Source organism: Theobroma umbraticum, unplaced genomic scaffold (genome assembly GCF_002168275.2).
Source record: "Theobroma umbraticum cultivar Fairchild unplaced genomic scaffold, ASM216827v3 scaffold_44.0, whole genome shotgun sequence".
Taxonomy (NCBI): domain Eukaryota; kingdom Viridiplantae; phylum Streptophyta; class Magnoliopsida; order Malvales; family Malvaceae; genus Theobroma; species Theobroma umbraticum.
This window is the reverse complement of record NW_018397255.1, coordinates 7371885-7395208: the sequence shown is the minus strand read 5'-3', so window position 1 is coordinate 7395208 and position 23324 is coordinate 7371885. Positions and strand designations below refer to the sequence as shown.

At 34.0% G+C, this 23324-nt stretch overlaps 3 protein-coding genes and 1 pseudogene across 3 annotated transcripts; 3 read left to right on the top strand and 1 right to left on the bottom strand.

Moving 5' to 3' along the window:
• Positions 1 to 2620: 2620 nt before the first annotated feature.
• LOC110409256 (transcription factor bHLH30-like) lies at positions 2621 to 4306 on the top strand. Its single transcript, XM_021418544.2, has 2 exons — positions 2621 to 3090; positions 3526 to 4306. The coding sequence occupies exons 1-2, from the start codon at positions 2794 to 2796 to the stop codon at positions 4015 to 4017; spliced, it is 789 nt and encodes a 262-aa protein (XP_021274219.1). The 5' UTR covers positions 2621 to 2793; the 3' UTR covers positions 4018 to 4306.
• A 2460-nt stretch (positions 4307 to 6766) lies between these two features.
• LOC110409255 (ABC transporter G family member 10 pseudogene) lies at positions 6767 to 9180 on the bottom strand (annotated as a pseudogene).
• Positions 9181 to 11498: 2318 nt separating this feature from the next.
• LOC110409029 (uncharacterized) lies at positions 11499 to 16627 on the top strand. Its single transcript, XM_021418240.2, has 8 exons — positions 11499 to 11858; positions 12009 to 12121; positions 12474 to 12523; positions 13118 to 13348; positions 13575 to 13727; positions 15210 to 15305; positions 15400 to 15420; positions 16058 to 16627. The coding sequence occupies exons 1-8, from the start codon at positions 11572 to 11574 to the stop codon at positions 16232 to 16234; spliced, it is 1128 nt and encodes a 375-aa protein (XP_021273915.1). The 5' UTR covers positions 11499 to 11571; the 3' UTR covers positions 16235 to 16627.
• Positions 16628 to 17704: 1077 nt separating this feature from the next.
• Positions 17705 to 22852, top strand: LOC110409288 (Adaptin ear-binding coat-associated protein 1 NECAP-1). The gene is made up of 8 exons (XM_021418585.2): positions 17705 to 18162; positions 19555 to 19586; positions 20320 to 20420; positions 20518 to 20590; positions 20696 to 20727; positions 21909 to 21999; positions 22164 to 22275; positions 22376 to 22852. Exons 1-8 carry the CDS (start codon positions 18034 to 18036, stop codon positions 22658 to 22660), a joined length of 855 nt encoding a protein of 284 aa, XP_021274260.1. The 5' UTR covers positions 17705 to 18033; the 3' UTR covers positions 22661 to 22852.
• Positions 22853 to 23324: the final 472 nt, after the last annotated feature.

Genomic DNA, 23324 nt, shown 5'->3' with positions numbered 1-23324 from the left:
ATAGATATCTTTACCCACTAGAGATGGATGAATATCTTTATCCATCAAAGGTGGATGGATATCTTTACCCAGTAGAGGGTTTATCCACCATAAGTTGATAGATACTTTTACCCACTAGAGATGGATGAATACCTTTATCCATCAAAGGTGAATGGATATCTTTACCCAGTAGAGGTCGATGATACCTTTATTCAGTAAAGGTGAATGAATACTTTTACTCATCATAGATGGATGCAAACTTTTACCCATCAAAAGTAAATGGATACTTTACTCACAAAAAATAGATGAGTAGTGAAAAAATATAAAAAAAAAAGTATACAAATATAAAACATTTTATTGAACTTTATCAAACATTACTGAAAGGTAAAAAAAAAATATAAAAACAAATTTTGTTCAAACTGATTTTAACTATAACCAAGTTGATATAACATATTTAAATGTTGCTATTTGTCTTGTCGACCTTAAAAGAGGAATTGATCATGTGATTGGTGATTAAAATATGCAAAAATTAAATTTCTTAAATAATTTGTTAGTATGTTTTAGTATAATTTTATCATTTAATATTTAGCTTATGAATAGGTTTGTTATTTCATTTATAAAACACACTTTCAAGTAAAATTTTTTTATTTTAATAATACTTTTTTCTCATACCTATTATTTTTACAATTATTTATTTATTTTTTCCTATATAAAAACCGAGATTGTTCATGTGGTATCAATGAATGTCCCGATATTCTTTTTAAAATGATATGCCTTGTAGTCAATGTGTCTTAATACACATTATCATAAAAGTTATAATTAATTATATTTAATCATTTTAATTTTGATTAAAAAAATACTTAAGTGACCTATTAATTATCTTAATATGTTAGGCATATAGTCATGGTCCATCTATGTTTTTCAAGGATAAATTTGAAAAAGTTCAATATAGAATTAAAAGTCTAACGGTTAGAACTATTTGTTAAGATAATTGTTTAAAATTAAATAAAAAACAAGCATTGACTGTAATGTACATGCTGATGAATATTAATATAAATAAAATTTATATTAAAATTCAGTTTAAAACCCATTACAACCTTTTATCCTTGGATTTTTTTTTATTTTATTCTTTTGATTATTTGAACTCGGAAAGATTAGGTAGGGTGATCCAAATCATGTAGGAACCTCCAGCCCAAAGGAATGGATCTATCAATGGGCTAAGCAACTTGTCATGCCAGCAGGCTTAGCTTGACTCGAATCAGGCCTTGGAGCTTGGATCAATGGGGAAATTGAGGGCCACCATAAAGGTTAAATGATGACAAGGCAAAACCTATCCCAAGACGAGTCTCTATGTAGCTTTTCTGGTTTTCCTTTATTATCTTCTTTCACTACTTTTTAATATAATCATTATCGTTGTTGTCCATATTTAGAGGAGACGTAATTAACAAAGAGGAGAGTCGAATCTTATTTAAGGGATTAAATAGAAGTAAATGACGGACTTTTTGTCATTATCATGAAATGGGATTACACTCGCTATGAAAAGCAAACCAGGAAAGGCGAAGCGGAGTTTGGTGGGGGTGAGCTGGTTTTTCAAAACAAAATATGGGACCCTCGGGAGGCCTAACTTTCAGATTAGAAACGCCAAGGGCACTGCAAGTAGCAAAAAAGGATTAGACACGATTTTCCACGACCACGACGCATAAGGCCAAGGGACGTTTCAACCATTGTGGGCGTCCGGAATCCACATGGGGGGCCTACCGAGAAATGCGGCTTTGACAAAGCAAATAATCATATCAAAGTTTGATACTTAAATTTTTTTTAATGTCAATTTATCCTAATAATCTGATTACTCATCACTTGGATTTTTAGTATTTATAATTTCTGCTACCAAATATATATTAATGGATTTTGCACTGTGCCTTTACCTAATATCACATTGTGTTATAAATACATTAATCAGTTTGCATTATAGTTCTTGAAGCAGAAGTTATAAAATCATTCTGTGATCGTAGACCAAATATATATATATATATATATATATTAAGTTATAAAATCATTCTAAACAAATCTTTATTATATTTATATGTTTAAGATATTTTTAACTTAACAAATTTAGAAACTTTTTTATCAATATTTAATAAATAATTTTAAATTAAATGTGTGTCTTAAAATTATAACATAGTATTATAATAAATATTATACTCATTATTTTCGCTTTCATGATAAACTTATTATACCTAACAAAAAATGTCTCAATTACGTGATAGATCTATTATTTTGTAAATGACATTTAAATTAAGTGATAAGTTGATTGTTTTTACATATAAAATGAAAAGTAATCAAGTAATGATATTTTTTATATATAAATATAAGAAAAATATTTTATTTATTATCAATAAAGTTTAAATTAAATGTTCATAGTAAAGATTTAAATATAACTGCATGGGTTTATGTATCCATGGAATACTGTAGTGCTTTTTAAGTTTTATGAAATGTGGACGGAAGCACAGTGAAGCAATGATGACGAAGTTGAACCAAACTCCCCAATCAGATTTGCCTTTGCCTTTGCCTTTCGGAGTAGGCAATGACCAATGACCACATAGTCAGACCTTTTGTCAACTTGCTCGGTTAGAGATTACATTTATTTAAACAAATGGAAAATGTAGGCAGCATGCACTTTCCCATTCAATCCCTCCTCGATCTTTCATTCTTCAAACAGAATAGCCTTCTGCCTTTGCCTTAAATGGAACTTACACTTCCCAAATAATTCTCCCCGAATTATCTCATTGATTCGTTTTTTGCCTGTTTGGTAGCATGGACCAGTTTTCTTGGAGCTCCAACTGTTACAGCTCTGGTTTCATGGTGAATTCGGGGTGTCGAGGTAAAACAAGAAAAATGTCATTTTCTTCTTCTTCTTCCTCTTCGTCATTGGTCTTGGATAGTGAGAGAGGAGAGCTTGTGGAGGCTACGATGAACTTGCCGAGAAAAGGGGTGGCAGCCGAGAGAAATGTGGCTGCGTTGAAGAATCACAGTGAGGCTGAGAGGAGGCGCCGAGCCAGGATCAATGCTCATTTTGATACACTCCGTGACCTCGTACCGGGTGCAAAGAAGGTAACATAAGAAGAAAAAATGGATCTTCGTCTGCTTAAGATTTTGGTTGAATGGTCATTAAAAGAGAAAAAGTTATGGTAGTTTTCTTATTTGATTGATTTAATATCAATTTTAGCGGTATCTGATCAATATATAAAGAAATAGAGATTGCTAAATGCAATTGTCCAGTGTTCACTGGTGAGCATACATGAGTTAGTAAGATTGACTGAAAAAGGCATATGTATGCTGCAGTGTTAGTCCAGTACTACTAAAATACTAGATTTTCAATTGATTTTTCTTGCTAGTCAAATTTTTTCTTTTTGGAACTTTTTTTGGGGCTACTTGATGTTGCTAGTTCCTAATGATTTGAGTTCTCCTTATAATGTCTTATCTGGTGAGTTAGTTGTTTGTAATTCCTTAATTGGGTTTGCTGAATTAGCTGTCTTGAACTCACAGATGGATAAAGCATCATTACTTGCTGAGGTGATCAGACACATGAGAGAACTAAAGAAGAATGCGGAAGAAGCTTGTAAAGGCATTCTAATTCCAACGGACACTGACGAGGTTATAGTGGAAAAGCAGGAGGATGAATTAGATGGAAAACCTTGTTTGATTAGGGCATCTCTATGTTGTGATTATAAACCTGGACTTTTGTCTGATTTGAGACAAGCACTTGATGCCCTCCATTTAATTATAGTGAAAGCAGAGATGGCAACCTGGGAAGGAAGGATGAAGAATGTTTTTCTGGTGGCTAGCTGCAAAGAGCGGGACTCTAAAGATCCTGCAGTAAGGATTTCTACAAGCACCCTAGACCAGACACTTAGGTCTGTACTTGATAAATTTTCTGCTTCAGAGGAGTTCTCCTTTAGAGGGACACTTTCAAACAAGAGGCAGAGGATTTCTTTATTCAATTCTTCATTATCTTCTTCATCCAAAGATCTTTGGTGAGCATAAATTTCTTAGAAGTGGTTCGATTCTTTAGAATGCAACATTTGATGTCCATAGTCATTGGCATGCCGGATATATGTAGTCAGTAATTGCATATGTTTCTTCTGCTGTATAAACTTGAGAATTTATATACACAGGTCTCTCATTACTGGATTATAGGTGGCTGCATATGATGTACCTGCTGTAATATAAATCATAGATATTGTAAATTGGGCAACTTATCTCATGATATAACTTGTGGTAGAGAGTTGTTTTATCAATATTCTTACCCAATTTGGATAATAGTGAATCAGAGACATTTTTAGGTCTTTGTTTGCTTCAAGATACTTTATAGTTATTTCTCATAAATATCATCATAATCGTTGTGACTTAAATCATATTCCACTCATGCACAATAAGAAACTCTTAAGTATTTCTCATCTTCCTCCCAAATTGGATAACATCTGCTTCTGGGAACCTTGAAATTCAGGAAACTCTATTAAGCAGTGTTTTCAAGGCTTGTGCCCAGGTGCTAAGGTGCAGTGCAGATCAAAGAAAGTGCCTTGCACCCCATTAGGCAAGGGGCCGCTTTTTCCTTATTCTGAAAAATAAAAAAAGCCAAAAGTTGCATAAAAGCGCACTTAACTTAAGCATTCCTTTGATCTTTTTAGTTTTTAATTTCTTTTATTAGCTGGACTATTACTGGTCATAAAAGTATCATATAGGTAATACCGTCAATGAAGAACTTGTAGAAGATGGAAGTGAAGATATAGAAAACATTGAGGTACTGTATGAAGATGACTTATACTTAAATATGATAATGCTTGATTTTTCAAACACATTAGACTGTGGTATCAATCAATCTAATTAATGTTGTTGAATAAAATTATACTTTAAGGTAGTTGTGTTTGTGTGTGTGTGTCTGAGAGAGAGAGAGAGAGAACTTACTTGACTTGGGCAGGTGCCTTTTTCTGTTCTCTTTTGGCTGTGTGTCCTGTGCTTTAGGCAATATAAGGGTACGGAAAATTAATAATATCAGAAGGAGACGCAAGATGCAGGGGAGAAGGGGAGGTGCTTAGCTGGTAAGTTAAGTAAAGCAATATAGGTTCTTGGAAATGGTCTTTTGAAAGACCACAAGCCAAGAGTATACTCTTGAGAATTGGGTGGAAGGGTACAGAAAATTAATAATATCCTTTGGGAGCTAGGAAGACACAAAATTCGGGCAGAAAATGATAACTACTATCTCTAAAGTGGCTAGAGGAGTGGACATTTCTCCATACCTGAATCTGACTAAGAAACACTTGGTAATCATTAAACTCAAAACTTTTGAGAAAGAATGCAGGATTGACCATAAGATGCTTTGGTAAGTTTTGTTATGTAAAGAAGAAAATGCTATCATCTCCAAATTTAATAGTCCTTTACTCACTTTTAAAGTAGAAGAAAGTTCTTCCTTATATTTGAATCTACAACTACTTTTCTACAAGAAGGTGCTGTTACAATATGTGTTTTCTTTACGCACAGGCATACATGGGATAGGGATTGTATTCATTTTAGCATATGACTAAAAAAAACTGTACAAGCTGAAAGCAGTGCTGCCAAATTCCTTGGCTTCTCTTTTACCAATATGTACAAGCTTTGTGACTGGAACTTGTACGTGGGGCCCAAATTCTATAAGAGAACAAACAATATAAGCATCAGAGTGGCTGCTATTTTGTGCTAGGAGTAGTATTTTTGTTACTAATTGTAGATTAATTCAGGCCTTGGCCATAATATTGAAATGAAATGCACACAACTGCATCACTTTAGGAGCCACTTGATTTAGAATTATCTAGCTTGCTCTGAACCTGTTGCATTGGCAGGTTGGGCACAACCATTCAATAAAGCTGGCAAGTAAATGCTTTGAAATGTTGTGAATGAAGTCTCTTTGTTAAGATGCATATCTTTCTTACCATATTGGTAACAAAGAAAGTACTACAAGAAAATTGCTTACACCATACTAGCTTCATTGCTTGGCTGTACTGCTACAACACTTTGCTATTAAATATGTTGAAAATGCCTCTTACAGTTAGGTACCAGCAATTGTCTATGTTAATTTCGCTCTGCTCTTAAGCTATCATATTTAGCATTCAAGAATGTGGTATTATTTTATGTCAACTTCTTGTCTAAGCAATACTGATACTCCAATACTAAGGCTATTCATGGCTTAATGAAACCCAAAAGGCTATTCATGGCTTAATGAAACCCAAAAGCAAAGCTAGAAAGTTCAGTTCCTTGCTATTACAGTTTTGGCAATGGGTACTAGCGTAGCTGTTTCTGAAGCTCCTTAATTTGGAATGGGGAAACTTAGGACCTCTTTGGGACAGTTATTTTTGACTATTTGGAAGCTAAACTATTTAGGAAGAGATAATAGTGCTTGTTCTTCAATGTTGCACACTGATAAAGACCTTAAATCATCTTAAAAACAGTGAGCTCAAAAAAACTGTTATGGACTATTGCCAACTGCATTTATCACCTGGGAAAATAACAACCTTGAAAGAGAGTCAGTTTTTGAAATGAGATGTATTAGAGTAGGGGGAACTCTTGGCAGATAATGCTTAGGATTGTTCTCCTAGTATGATATTTCTTCTGCATTGTCACCCTTTTTCCTTTTTCTCGGTAGACATCAGCATGGTAAAAGTAGTTCTCAGCGCAGGGAATTTTGTTCTTGATCCCTCATCTTTATGATCCTTTCCCCTTCAGGTTTAACACCAGTATGTCATAGTACCACAATCACCATTCCTGTTTCACACTGCCATTAAGCTCCATTTCTATTAGCAAAAAAATTCTGACTGATGGTGCTGACTATCTGAAATACATGAAATCATTTCTTCTTATTCTTTTTCTTCTTTTGGGGATGTGAAATTCATGTTAAATTGGAACTTGGAAGTGCTTGGATTGTGGGAGTCCTGTGTAATTCTGCATCTCGGTTAGCTGGATATTGGAGCAGGTGCATAGAAACAGTGGCTGTTGATTCTTGTTGGTAATTTGAAGTTCTTACTCACTGAGCACAAGATCCATTGCATCACAATAGTATTTCGAATGATAATGTTTTCTCTTAGGGAGTGAAAGTCACATTAATTGTTAGGGATGTTTTGAAACTAGCATGAGTTTCAATAAAGTTATGTTAATTATCATTAAAGAGTTCTGTGAATGTTATATGGAAGAAGCTGAAGGAAACAAGCAACTCATTTCAAGTCTACTTCACAGCAGAAAGCCCTTTAACTTTTTGTTCTACAGGACCTGTAACTTAAAATAAAAATGCTCAGAATTCTGTACCCAACAATGAAACCCAACATGACAACGATATTACTCCATTTCTGTGACTCTTTAAGACCTTGCTGCATCAGAAACCCTTCGCCATAGAGGTAGCACTCTCCTTCCACAATCTTCAAGCATCTCTTCTGGCCCTTCTCTCCTCCATACTCATTGATCATAAAACACTCGAAGGGATACTTGAAGAGACTCAAGTAGTGCATGAAAATCCAACACCTTGGTATGTCCTCTTTTGATATGAAATAGCCAGAGAATAGGAAAAAGGATCCAATCAGGCCAGCGATCAGAGATGTTCCCATGATGAAATCTGGAACAAGTGCACTGAAACATGCTACAAAAGAATTTGACATTAGAACCACCATCCAGACCACCAGTGAAAAATAAAGAAACGCATCGATTTCCCTCCTCAGTCTTACTAGCGAGTATACAGGGATGGTGTACAGCAAAGCCACAATTAACAAGAAAGGAAGGAATACTAGAGTGTTTGATAGGACATAAGAAGAGATTCTATATGCTCCCCTTGAGGTTTCTCTCATCAAAATTCTTCTCTCTTGCAAATATATTGGTAGGCCTTCTGTTGTGGATGAGAGCAGGAAGGTGAGGCTGAAGGCAAAAAAGCCAATCTGTGTTTGTAGCTTAAATCTCATTGAATCACTAGCTGCGTTCATGAATATAGTGCCAAGCACAACACCGGCAAGTACTGCTTGTAATGATCTTGCTGCGAAAAGCTGTTTTGTTCTGTAAATGTTATTGGAAAATCTCTGACCCAATATTAAAACCTCCTTGAATTGAGGGTTGGCGTAACAAATATTAGTTTCTCCGATATTACTGAGCTGAGGATTTCTTCTAATATCTTCACAACCTTGTTCTAGATCAGCATTCTCCTCTTCTTGGCTTTCTTCAGCGTCTAGCACCAGGGCTTCTTTCACCTCGATGGCAAACTCGAGAATGTTAATGTGCCGAGGAATGGAATGACCTGATAATTCAAGACGCTGCTCAAGGAGATGCAGGGATCCATGATGAAGAACAGTGCCATTTGATAATAGCAAAGCTTGGTCAAACAGCTCGAGAATTCGGGAACCAGGTTGATGGATGGTTAAAACAATTGTCTTCCCTTGTTTCACAGCCATGGATTTCAGCAACAATGCTACATGAAGGGCTGATGCTGAGTCCAGTCCTGATGTTGGTTCATCAATCAAAAGAACAGCCGGGTCATGAACTAGATCAACCCCAATTGAGACTCTACGTTTCTCTCCACCTGAAATGCGACGGTTTGATTCCCCACCAACTCTAACTTTGGCAACGTGCTCTAATCCAAGCTCCTCTAGTAGGTCTCTTACTCTGGCTGCAGCCATTTGCCCATTATGCAACCTCAGACGTGCGCTGTACATGAGTGTTTCTTCGACAGTTAGGAGCGGGAAGAGAATCTCATCTTGGGTAACATAACCTGATAACCTCCGGAAGTGTCTAGGATCCATCGGCTGGTTATTTACAAGAACATTACCAGAAAGCCTACTCAGTGGGATCATTCCTGCTAGTACTTCCAACAAAGTTGTCTTGCCAGCCCCGCTCGGACCAGCAATTGCCATGATTTCCCCAGGTCTAGCTTCACAGTCCACATTTTTCAAAATTCTTTTATTAGCAGTGCCATCCTTCCTGAAAAACCAACTGAAGTCATCAACCCGCCTAGATAACCAGTAGGAAAGCTTCTTGGTCTTTATTGTATACTGGGTTTTCTTGTCTCTAGAATCCGGTGCCTTTGTGGGTAGCTCCATTAGAAGGCACTCAAAAGAAGGACCAAAGATATGGAGAATAGGGAGATACACAAAAGAGAAGATGAGCTAACACACCCAACCACCCTTGCTTCCAACACAGTAGCCGCAAAGCTGATATTATTTCTTTGCATGCATGTTGATGCTTGACACTTGGCCGCTTAACCAGTCTTCAACTCTTATATAATTTTCTATCGACAACACTCTGGAAGGGCAGCTGCTGCTGGTGGTGTATTAGGAGTCATTACCAAGTACATGAGGCTTGAAAGTTTCAAAATTTTGTATGAAAGTGAAAGCATATATATATTTTTTGGCAGCTAAAGTTTGTGTTGACCCAGTGTGCGGTTAGTGTTTGGTCTTTGTTGCGTCAGCCATGCTGCTTGGCCATGTGACTCAGTAATCTACGGTTACAATCCCTTGGGAGCCTTAAATGGGAATTTGGTAATTCCAAGGAGATGCAGATAAGATAGGAGGAGTGCTTTTTCTTGCCAAATAAGGGTATCCATTTAAAGTAGAGGGAACAAATGGATGAATTTGATGGGTTAATTTATCATATCTAATCATTAAATAAATTTATTTTTTTAAAAAAATTGATCAACTATAAAAAAAATCAAACCGATCAAACATAAAATTGATTTGATCGGTTTGATTTTAAATCAACCGATCAAAATTTTATCACTTTTATTTTTAAATTATATTATTAAAATTTATAAATTTTACCTATAATTATAAATATACAAATTAAGTATAAATTAAATATATGTATATATAATATATTACTTTATTATATATATGAAATCAATGGCACAACTTATATGTTATAATATTTTAAAGTATAAATAATAATTAATTATAAATAATATGTTAAAAAAATTAACGTGATAACTAATAAATTATTAAGTGTAATCATATAAATAAAATCTATTATAAATTACAGTAACACTTATGTATAAATTAAATATATATAATATTATTTTATTATGTATATATGAAATTAGTTAGACAACTTATATGTTATAATGATTTATCTCAAAGTTTGTATAAATAATAATTAATTATAAATAATATATTATAATACCTAAAGTAATAATTAATAAGATTATTAAATATAATTATATAAATAAATTTACTATAAGTTATAGTAATACTTATGTATAAATTAAATATATATATATATAATGTTTATACACTTATATATATTCATAAAATTTTATATTACAAAATATTATTAAGATGTAATAATCAAAACATATTAATATGTAAGATTTTTACTATCATATATTACAATATTAACGTATAAGTTATATTATTTAAAATATATTTTATTTTATATTAAAATAGATTTATAAATAAAAAATATATATAATTAAAATTAAATTACTATGATTATGATTTGTATACATATATATAATAAATTGATATATTTTAAGTATATTATTAATTAATTTTACTATCAATTCTTCTTAATATATAAACAAATATAATATATAAAGTATATATAAAAATTAGCTTAATTTTTTGGGTGAATTGGTTTAAAAACTTTAAATTCGAAAACCAACCAAAAAACTAATTGAACCAAATATTTTATACCAATTAAACTAATAAATTAATTAAACTAAGTTATTTTATTCAATTTGTATTTAATTTAAATAATTAATTAATTTAGTTTGATTTTACTTACCCTAATTTAAGGTAAAGAAACTAGACATTAGAAAAGAGCAGGATGACTGATAAGCAAGGGAGGCTATCATTTGGATATATATATATATATATATATATATAGAATTTAAGATTTTAGACAAATAATTAAATAATAATTTTATTATATTTTATATATATCAAATTTTATATATATAATAATGAAAAATTTAAAATTGACTGTCAATCCTGTCACCAATTTAGTTTTGTTAATAAATGAGTATATTCAGAGCTTGGTTGCGGTACAATTAAAAAGGTTAAAGTGAAAGTTGGACCGGCAGGTTTACATTGACTCAATATATAAACGTTATATAAATATATTCATATATGATATATATAGTATAAGAAAGAAATTAGTGTAACATCCACACCATAAGTGCCTTGCCCTACTAATAGTACAAAAAAACTTAAATGTATTAATTTAATCTGTAAAAGGATTAGTAGTAATACTCTTTGCTTATCCAACAAATATAGATATATTAATTTAATTATTTTATTTTTATTTTCTTACATATAATAATTAAATATATATCTGAGTATTTTTTTTAGTTACACAGTAGACGGAATAAATATTGCAAAAAAAAAAAAGAAAATCAAAGAAGCAGATAAAGTTTGTTGTTTTGTCCACGTGGTAGTACAGAATAGGCTGACGAAGATTCGGGGTTAATGACGTGGCAATAAAAAATGACTAAGCAAGTGCTGCTGTTATCGGTCGGGAAATCCTGGGATTGCTTGTACCGGAAAGCCTTGGTTTTCTTCCCTCTGCAACTGCAACTGAGATTAATCTGCATTAATGGCGCTGTGTGCATCTTCTCAGAAGCTTTTTCTTGCATCTTCAGCAGCAAGTGGAAGAGCAAGAGCAAGACATGGAGGAAGGGCAAGCGCAAATGGCAGAAGAGATCTAGCGGTTCATGTTCGGATGGCAGCCCCAGACCAAGTAGCAATAGCATACGAGGAGGGAAATCTAGAAATGCCAAAATGGGCTGGAGAGACCCCTCTCTCTCGCCTTGTAAAAGTTCTTGTTTCCTTTAAGCCCCTTTACTCTCTGCTCAAGCTTGGTGCCCGACAAGTCCTCATCAGGTTATTTCTCTCTGTCACAATATTGCATTAAGGGAGCAGCTTTTGAACTTCAATGTATTGTTAGTGATTCAAATGCATTATGCGAAGACTACCCAAAATTCTTTTTTACTCCTTGACTTTAAAGCGTATGTTATAATATCTATCCAACAGTACAGCGGAGAAGAACAACATTCCTTGGAGGGAGATGTCGAGGGAGATTCTGGAATCAGATGTTTATAAGGAGCTGCACAGCATTGAGAACCCCTCTCTCCAATACCCAGATTGTATGTAATTCTCTCCTTTTTTTCCTTGAATGATTTAAGAGAAAGCAGAACACAAACAATCCAAGTACCATGTAAACATCTTTTAAGACTGGAATTTTCATAAAAATGCTTCGTACAAACCTAACTATCAAGTATCAACTATGCATATATGAATGAAGATTCAGTAACCTTGAAAATTGGACCTTAACTTTCAAACTCTGAATCTCAAACTATGTAGAGGCTGCTTGATTAGATGATTATATGTAAGTTCTGTTCTAGGTGGTTTGCATTCTGCTAAATGTTGTGTGTTATTTGTTCTTTTAATCATTCAAACAAATTAATAATCGCCAAAGCTATTGTGTTTTTGGAACAGATTATCTGAGTCCTTTTCATGCATATGACGAGGGCAATCTTTCTTGGTTGGTAAGTATTCAGCGTTCATCTTAAGTTTTCTTGAAACTCTTCACTCCCCTGTCACTGTAGCGGCTGAAGAGTGAAGATGATTTCTTTCTTTCTTTTAGCACAGGGAATACAAGGGGACAAGGTAGGGGATGAGAGCTACTTGTTTGTTTTGCTTGAAAGATATCGAGGGCCACTTGTCTTCTAGCCCAATATACCGAGACAAATTAGCACTACATTTCCGGTTATTTGTCTAACTAATATTAAGACCATATTGTATCTCTAATATGTGCCCGTTTGTTTGATTCTTGACCAGTGACTACCTAAAGTTGCTGATGTTTAAATGCTCTTAGCTCTCTTCAATTCTCAATGGTTTAAATTTCTTGGCATGAAGATTTCTGCTCTAATATTGACTATGTGTCATGCTTCTACTTTAACTGGTACTGTTAATTTTGTGATTTTCACAAATGGAAGAATCTTTTTCAAAAGGAATTTTTTTTGAAGAATTCTCTTACCTCTATAAGAAAATCGTTAAGAAGGAAAGCATTTCTTACAGTGTAAAGGAAAAAAAAGAAGATGAAAGGATTTTAACTTGCAAGATTGCTAGTGTGATGGCAGGCTGCAGCTGAAGCAGAGGTTGCAACCATGTCTGTTGCGAGAAGAGCTATGCCACATGCTTCATCAATTGAGGAAGCAACTAAAGAATTGCGTGGAAATTGGCTTCAAGTAATTGAACAACATCATATGAAACATTCAGGATCCACAATTGAAAATATTCTAGATATTGGATGTTCTGTCGGTGTGAGCACAAGATTTCTTGCTGATAAATTCCCTTCCGCTAAAGTCATTGTAAGTGCATATATTTATTTATGGAAACTTACCATAAGACATGTTTTACAAGATAAAGACTTGTAACTATAAGACGGAAAAATAGCAATTTAAGCAGCCTTATGATATGGCTCACATTTGTATTGACATGCTCGTAAAACTTTAATGATTACTGTTCATAGTACATTTGGTCTTTAATACATGGATGGAACCTCATGTCCATGAGTATCTTGATGCAATGCTACAGGGACTAGATCTGTCACCTTACTTTCTTTCTGTAGCTCAATTCAAGGAAAAGAAAAGAGCCCCTCGAGAGAATCCCATCAGATGGATACATGCAGCTGGAGAAGACACAGGCTTGCCCTCAAAATCATTTGATCTTGTTTCTTTTGCTTATGTGGTATGTCTTCTCTTAACCTTTTCATGTAGTTTGTTTTAACCTTCTTAAATTTTTCTGGGAATGACTATATGTCCTATAAGTCTACTACATAATATGGAGAAACAGAGCTTTAATTTTCCAAGTTTTTCCCCCCATAATTCAAATGTATATTTGGAATTCGATAGCGTAGGTTGGCCAGTTCTCCAAATTCATTGAATCATAAATCAATTTTGCAAATCCTCATAACAATTACCCTTTTTTTTTCCTTCTGAAGTTAGAACTATAATATTAGGCATTAATCTGGTTTTCTGTCAAGATAAACTTATCTTTTCGTGATCTTGAAGTTGCAAACCAAATGTGTCCTTCCAATTTAGCTCATTTAGTTGAGGACAAAATCATGATATGAAGGATTAAGAGAATTTGAAAATTAAAAAATCAAAAGAGTTTCTAGCTGTATGGTTCCAATTATGTGGTCAAAAAATGATTTTCGATACTTTTGATGTTGTGCATGTGTGTATATGAGAGAGAGAGAGAGAGAGAGAGTTAACAGACATGTTGAGGGAGGAAATGAACTAACTGAAACAGTGTGTCTTACCAAACCAATCTTAAGATGCTCCAAGTGTACATTGTATCCTCTTTATTTGTAAGGTTTTAAATAATACAGCACTATAGCTGTGAGGTGTTGGTTGAAAATAAAAATTCCTTTCACCATTCAGCAAACAATGGTAAATAGTTCTAGTAAGTTTCTCTTATTTTATCAGAGTTAGAAAATTCTGTCAAACCTTTATTTATGAAAGCTGGAAGCTGAAGGTGCATACTTTCTTCAAGGGCAGAGAAAATTCTATATTTTACTTCCCTCATGATTGCAAACTATTTCGAACGCTTGTTTTAAACAAGAATCCTGTTCTTTTATAATTGTGGAATTCAATATGATTCCTAGATTGTACAAATGGGGTTTGATCATGCCCTCTTAGCTAAGAACATTAAATCATCCAAGGGTACTTTCCTCTGTGGTTCGTATTCTGGGAAGCTTGTATCTCTACTGCATTTCCCTGGTTCTCTAGTTGCTTCCTTCTCTCTAACTCAAAAGGCAATTATTAACTGTACTTTATGAACAACTCCTTTTTCTTAGTAAATATTTTGTAATGATAATTATTGAAAATAAAGTCCTTGTCATGAAATCTTTGCATTTGTATAGAAATATCAAGCTGAAAACACAAATTGAGGAGAAAAGAATTATAATTTTACTGATGATTGATATCCTTATTTCAATCAAACTTATAGTTTATATTAATTAATCTTATAGTAATTTATAGTTAGTAGGAGTCTGTAACCTATTATTATAGAATTTTAAGCTCATCATTCATCATGCCAAAAATAGTACTATAGGCTATAGCTACCTAGGGCTCTCTGTTTCTCTTGTATTTTCTAAAGATTTTTGTCAATTAATGAAATTAAGAATTTTTGGTTAGTGAGAATGAGACTATATCTAAATGTGTGCAGTTTCATGAATGTCCTGAAAGAGCAATAATCGCTTTAGTGACTGAAGCATTCCGATTGCTGAGACCTGGAGGCACAATTGTTTTGACTGACCAGTCGGTAAATTACCATAACTACACTTTGTTTACAAATGGTCCTTCTTTCGGCTGCAACAACCCTTCTTATTTTAATTTTAACTTTCTTCCTTGTGCAGCCAAAGTCAAAGATCCTTCAGGTGCATTTCCTAATCCTTAATTTGCCCTGCTAATCTACCGCTTAGCTGGTATTCTCAGTTGTCAATATATTATAGGCGTTAGGGATGTGGTTTAATTTATACAATTTTTGTTTTGACAGAAACATTGAGGATGCTAAAAGTTTGAAAGCAGATAATTTTGTCTGTATGCTTAGTTGAGGAATTAGAAATTCTGATAAAGAAGTTGGTGCCATTCCAAGAATAAAGGGAAAATCATAAGTCTTAAGTTATCATCTTAGCATGAACTAATATAATTTTATGAAGAATTTCTCAAATCTATCATTTACCAATAAATTCAGTGTTGGTTGCAACTTGAGATGTAAACCACTGCAACTCTGCAAGAACTGTACATTATGAAATAATCTTATTATAAAGCCTTGGAACTTAGTGTGCACATATACTTTCAAGTGAAAGGTTACTCGTAGCATTTCAAACTTTAGATACAGCAAAATTTTGCCAAAGGTTTATTTTGGCTGGAAAGATGACTAGAATCACCGTAAAAGAATTTGTATGTAAGTAAATCTCATTCCAAGATAGAAACTTGCGAGGATGGTTGTATTGCTTTGAACAAGAAAATCAATGAACACTGCCATGTTAATTTGGATTTTGTTTCTTTCAGGAATTGTCCCCAGCTCTTTTCACATTGCTGAAAAGTACAGAACCATTTTTGAATGAATACTACCTCACTGATCTGGAAGGAAGGTTGAGAGAAGTTGGCTTTGTCAATATTCAAACAGTGCTTACAGATCCGCGGCACATGACCATGACTGCAACAGTGCCTCATCAACGAGTATGAGTATTTTCATAAGATGGAAACTACCTATGAGAGTTTGTTTTCAAATTCATCTGCATTGTTGAGCCTAGCAAAACCATTTCCGAGTTCAAATTGCAAGCCTTTGACTTCTTACTAGTGGCTTCAGATGATATTTAGAGGTCTCATTGGGAGCTTCTGCACTGAGGATGTGGTGAGGTACACATGATCCCATACTTTTATGTACAAGCAACTCAGAGTTCAATGGCTTCAAAATTTTTTTAAATTTATTAATTCCTGCTGTTCAGTAGTGTTGTTGTTGTAACCCAAAACAGGAGAAAAACCAACAAGTTGGAGCATAAGGAATTTATTATTGTAACTGTGTAACTTGTTTAAATCTCGTGAGACAGAGACATTTAAATAGTACTTTTAGATTTACTCCAACCTGTGTTGACTCCATTACCACCCTGCATCAATCTCATTGTCTTTGCAAAATAGGGAAAGAATAAAAGGTGCCATAGAAGAGAGAGAGTCAGTGATAAATTAAAGCAAACTGAAAATGTAGAGGCCAGGAGGTCTTTGATAAAGAAGACATCTACTGTAGCTGTTCTGGGAAACTTGGAAATGAATATGGGTTACAATCAAAATAGGAAAGTGAAACGCGTTTCTGGGCTAGGAACAATTTGTTATCTTCATGGCTCATGCATTGTAACAATAAGGGGATCCAACCGTTTGACTTGTGAGAAAGTGAAAGTCATTAGATGAAGACGAGGCACAGGCAGAGGCAGAAAGCAAAGGAAAGATGGAGCTTCATCATTTAAGTTATTCAATTCCACTGGTGTTCAGTGATCAAAGTGAGAAAGCTTACTGTTCAGGGTAAAAAATAATAGTAATAATAATATTTTTTTGAAATATAATTAAAAATAATTATTCAAATCCATAATTAATAGAGTTTCTAAAAAAGAATCAATAATTAATAATTAGAAGACATGACCTTCAAGCTTGACTTAGCTCAAGAATATTATTATATTTTTATTTTATTTTTATTTTAATTTTAAAATATGTTTCAAATATTAAATAAAAATATTTTTTTAAAAAAATTTAATGTTAAATATAATTGAATCTATATCTTCAAAATGTCAATTGAATTTAACTTGATAATAAACACTTCCACACTGGGACAACAAAAGCTAGTTGTAGAATAAAGGTTAAAGTGTATGACTTCACTAAAAATAAATGTTTGTTCATGTTATTTATTAGTACACTTCTGTATGAGTAGGAAACGTGTTCAAAAGTCAAGTTATTCGTTTAAACTCATGAATGTGTTCAGAGTTCAGCTGGATTAATTAAATTACTCTTTTATTAATAAAAATATTTTTATTTAATTTTAATTAAAATATATTTAAAAATATTAACATAAAATATAATTTAATATTTTTAATAATAATATAATTAAATGAACGGAACAAAAAAGGAACGGCTTGGACCAAATTCGGGTTTGGTGGGTTCGGCTTTGAGTGAGACCCGGTTAGGTCTGCCCGGCAACGGAGACATCTGATCAGTTGTAAAGCTTGAATTCCTTTACAAATATTTATGAAAAGAGGGAGAGAGAGAGAGAGAGTCGAAAGGAAAAAAATTGAATTAATAAAAAGAAAATAATAGCAAGAGACAGAAAGAAGGAAGAAGTCTGTTTGTGTTGTGTTAGTGACTATAGAAAGCAAAATTGGGAGACAACATAGTATTTTCATAAGAAATTTGGAAACTTACCTATCTAGTCCCAAGCTGAGTGAAGTTTTTGGTTTGCTTCCCTTGTACTCAAGCCGAGTTTGAGATTGAGAGCGTAGATGATGGAGAAGGAAAACCAGCCCAAGGGCAAGGCAGCAAAGGAGGAAGGCAACGTTGATGAGAGCGAGGAGACTGCGGAAGCGTTAGAACTTGTCCTCTTTCAAGTATCTGAATGTTATGTTTACTTGGTCAGTGCCCTTTCTCTTCCTCTTTTTACTCTCGACTCCTTATACACACGCACTCAGACACGAATCTCAATCTGTTGTCCCTGTTGGGATTTTGGGATCAGACTAAATTCACATGATTTTATCTGATTTTTATTTGGTTTAGTACTGGATCGAGATTGAGATTCAAAAATTGGGTATATATATAATTAATTAACGTTAAGAATGATTTCAATGGAACTCAAAATAGATGTCGTGTTCCTTCCAATATGTTTAAAACTTAGGTGGGTTTCTAGGGCGGTTGAATTTTTTGTGCTCAACTTTAATGTAGATTCTTTAGTTTCGCAATTTTATGAGGAGTGTAGTTTTGTTGGATATTTTAGATTCGGAATCATTGTTTGGTGTAGCAGCTCCAATTCCTGCACAGTTTGAATCATCAAGAACTAGACTTAACAAGCTTTGCAATTGTATACAGCTTGTATTTTTGACCTTTTAGATTAGTACAGAGTTCACAATTAATCTGGACACTGTATCTAAAATTGCTGCTACTCCAAGATGTGTAATGAATAAACCTGTTAAATTCAAGATTTTACATTCAAAATATATAGCTGGATGTTTGAACTTTCCAGGAGATGCTCTCACATCAATATAAGTTGTCTGATAAAAATGCTTTTTATTGGTCATTCAATATTTTTACCCCATTTTGAATCTATATTTGCATTTTGTGCCAACACTATGACAATTTTTCATGTTTTAGTTGGTCAAAAACCAACGAAACTGGTTCTTACTAAGCCATATGCACTAAAAATGATGCAATTTTTGAATATTTTGCTTCGGCTGACTTTATGAGACAAATAGAAGTGCTGATAGAGTATACTGGCAGCAGCCTCCAAAGGTGTTTACAAGGTGTGCAAGGGGGGTTCTCATGCCCAAGCCTTAACTTGGTACAATTCCAGTGGTGAGAAGCTTAGTTGGGAGCTTGAGTAGGGCTTATTAGTTGCCTTTGAGTTGAGTTGAAGTTTCAGGTTCTTATTCTGTTCTCTGTTTTCTTCAGTTTCAGGGGTCAGGTGTGCTTTTGCAATTTTTTGGATTGCTTGAAATTGCAGATTTTGAGGCTCAAGTCTTAGTTTGTGTTTTATTCATGCTATTGGCATTCAGTTTTATTTAGTTTTGGTGTTGTTTTAAGTCAAGGTTGTTAATCCTAGGTTTGAAGCCCAGGGATTGCTTCTTTTCTTTTTGTCTGTATTTAATTTTCTCTGTTTTCTCAAGAATCAAGATCAGAATACTGCCATAAACCCTAATCACCTAATGTCCTATATTTGTGAAATTTCAACCTTATGACATTTTCTCACTTTTATTCTCATTCCCTATATGCTCGCTATAATGTCAAACTAATTCAACGCATTATTTCTGCAGATACCTCCAAGGAAAAGTGCAGCCTCCTACAGGTAGTTGGCCAGCTTGTCAAGATATGATACCAAATATGCAAGAAGCATGAATGTGAATGATATCTTTTGCATTATGCTGTGTTTACCATGTGCTGTTTGCAGCAAGGAAGCTAAAAACCTTACCTATCATTCTTTTTCTCTTTGTATTGCTGTTATTATTCTCTTCCATTAGTTTACCTTGCAATTTCAATACAATATGAGAAAGTTTGGTGATAATAATGGGAACACTATTGAGAACTCGATATTGAAAACTGTTTTGTTTGTTATCATGTTATTATTATTATTATTTGTTTTTGGAGAAGTATTGTCATCATGTTAGTTGAACCCTTTGTTTTTTTTTTTTTTCATTTTGTTTGTTTTCTGTCTTGGTGCTGGCTTGCTTCTACTCAGACAATTTCTGAAATTGAAATTCATTATGTAATTAACAGAGAGAGAAATCTTTTATGTTTAATTTTTTCCCTGAAAATTTTCAAATAAATCTTGTTGATCCATGAAAACAATTGTGTTTTATTAGCTAAGGAAATCTCCTTAACCTGCTGACAGGGGGTAGGGTAAAAAATCTTATCAGGGAAAGCACTATATTGGATGCGAATACCTACAACAATTAGGTTATGTGCTGAATTTACTGTTGGCAATCTTCTTGTTAGATCAATTGGCATTGATTAACATGTGGGCTTTTTCTATTTCTTTCTGGTGTGGAGATGCATGTTTATTCATCTGAAGTTTATTTCAGGGCTGATGAATGGAATGTCAACAAATGGGCATGGGAGGGAATTTTGAAAATCATTAGCAAGGGAGAAGAGTGCATTATCAGGCTTGAAGACAAGTCTTCCGGTAAACTTAGTTTTGTAATTTGTAGGGCAACATTTATGTTGTATTTATCTTATTATTAGATAATTGGTTTCTGCTTCAATTTACTACATCTTCATAGGTGAATTATATGCTCGAGCATTTCTGAGAAATGGAGAGCCGCATCCAGTGGAACCTGTAATTGATAGCAGTAGGTATGTACAAATAAGCATTACATTACATGTTGATGCATGTGCAGTGCTTTCATATTGCTTTTGTTTATGATGCAATGCATTATCTCAAGGGTATCTGTTCTGCAGATATTTTGTTCTTCGAATTGAAGAGAATATTGGTAAGTAATTTTGCTTCGATTCTTTCAAAGTGATTTTGCTTCTGTTCTTTCAAATTTACTTTTGATTAGTATCTCATTTTATCTTTTCCTATGAATCTTTTTTTATTTTGATGTTCTCTAACAATGTGTATGGCATTACCATATGAAATTCTTGCCACTTCTCTTTTTTACCCTTCTTTTCTTTTCCCCATTTCTTCAACTTAGCAAAAGAAAAAGCAGAGAAGTATTTCACAGGAAGTTTTATTGATAGATAGTGAACAAACTTCAGAAGAACTGTCATGTAGTTTGATCAAGCAGGAGCCAGGCTACCACACATCTGCCTACTTCCTTGATTATGTTCTGCCTCTCTCTTTCTTTTTCATTTTTCTGTTCCATATAAAAGCAACCCAGACTCTTCTGTCATGAGAATCCGTCAAATTGGTTTACCAACTTTTGAAAGTATCTTGTCCTCGTGATTAATAATTAAACTCTTTAAATGAGATTTTTATTAGTGAAATATATGTCAGTAGCTAATGCATCATGATATGCTCCAGTGCCTATTAATTTCAGATTGCATTACTAAGAAACATTATGAGTAAGCCAAGGGAAAAGGTGCCCTGCTTATGCTTTTAACTCTTGTTTCATATTTGGATCTTCCCATATGCTGTCAATTTATCTTCTGCATCAAGCATCTAGAAACATCCAACATTCCCTGATTTTATGTCCATGTGTATGTGATTTTGACAGCCAAAGCCAGAAAAAGAAAGAATTCATCTTTGGGGTCTGGCATCCTAAAGAAAGAATAAATGTCTAATATGTGGTTCTGACTGTTCTAGATGTTGTCATTGAGCTATGGTTATTTGAATTGGTTCTTGTTCTCTTTATAGTCTAATTGTGTTCATTTGCATATTTTTGCTCAACTTATGTGGAGTATAATTGACTCAAAATGCTTAAATACCCAGCAACCTTCTTAATTTTTGATCCATTCTAATATTATAAATCACTGTTTGTGGTTTTTTCTGTGCACAAAATTATTTCCGCATCTGCTTTGAGTAAAATGCTAAAACTTTTTTCTGCGGTTCCCATTTCAAAACATTTAACTGTGTTGGGATGATGATGATGATTGATGTTTTTCACTTCACTTTTTTCTATTGGTATTTAATTTTTAAGATATTGTGTTTATTAATTCAGAAGTCATGCAGGTGGTCGCCTTCGTCATGCTTTCATTGGCATTGGATTTCGAGAAAGAACAGAGGCTTATGATTTCCAAGCAGCCTTGCATGACCATATGAAGTACTTTCTCATATACCTTTATGCAGTTTCTCTCATATCATATGCTTTATGTTATCGGATTTCATAGTGGCTCGTACTGCAGATTGTGCAAAGAATAATCTTCTACTTTTGAATGAGTTCCGTAGTTTTATTAAACTGTGCACTTTCTTAAATTGTTATTGAAGATATTTGAACAAAAAGAAAACCGCGGAAGAGATGGAGCAGCAATTCCAGAAAACTTCCTCAGTTGACTACAGTCTAAAGGATGGGGAGACCCTTGTACTCCAAATAAAGAATGTATGCCTGTCTATTTATTGTTAACAAGTTTTAATAATTAATCATTTTATATACAAGTATCTTAACTAGTTTTCCTCCCTTTACGATGCTCATTGCTCAGAGAGGCGGTTCCAGTGTGAAGTCAAAGATTTTGGAGGAGGGTGTGGACAATCTCTCTTTGGAGGACAAGGGCAGCCGGACAGGGCCCAAAATTAGCATCAAACCACCACCACCTCCACTAGCACCACTTTCACCTGTAGCTAGCAGTCAGAAATCTCCAACAAGCTCACCACGAAATCTCAGCCTAGAGGGCACTTCTAACGATAAGGCCCCAGACTCAGCAAAAGATGAGAGCACAGAAGACATAGTGGATGACGATTTTGGGGATTTTCAAGCTGCGGGGTAGAGGCTGTATGGGACTGTTACATTTGTACCTGAACATACAAATTGCTTGCTTGTGTTTCATGGGTTTGGATACTGCCATGATCGAAATTAGGTCCTCTGTTAAATTTGCCATTCGTCTGGTAAATAGACCAAACATATGGAGCATACTCAAAAAAAGAAGATTATACATTGACTTTTTTCATTTTACGAAGCACTAACAGTCACAGTTTGTTGGACGGGGAGAGATGCTGCTTCTGGAGTTTTCTATATTCCTCAATAGCCTGCATGCGTTTAAAAGGAAAAGGTAGTTGTCTTGAGAGTAGAAAATCCGCGTTCCTGTGAATCACGCCCATCAAAGCAACTTTTAGTGATGATTCCCAACTTCCATTGAGGGTTTTTTGGAGTATCAAATAGTAAAATTACAGGGATAAAAGTGGCCCCATTTCGATTTTAAGTCAGGTCTAATCGGAAAATTGATCAATTCTTAATGCATCTGACTCCTAGGCTGTTTTATGATAACTATGCATTTAATTGGACGGAGATGGTAATAATGATTTGAGTTTTCTCCGGCAAGCAGTCTCCTTTGGCCTAATGAAGGCAGTCCCTAATCAATTACATCATGAAGAACCAATAAAATTCACTGTAAAGGAGGCTGCCGTGAGCATGACTTTGACAGGCTTTGAGGT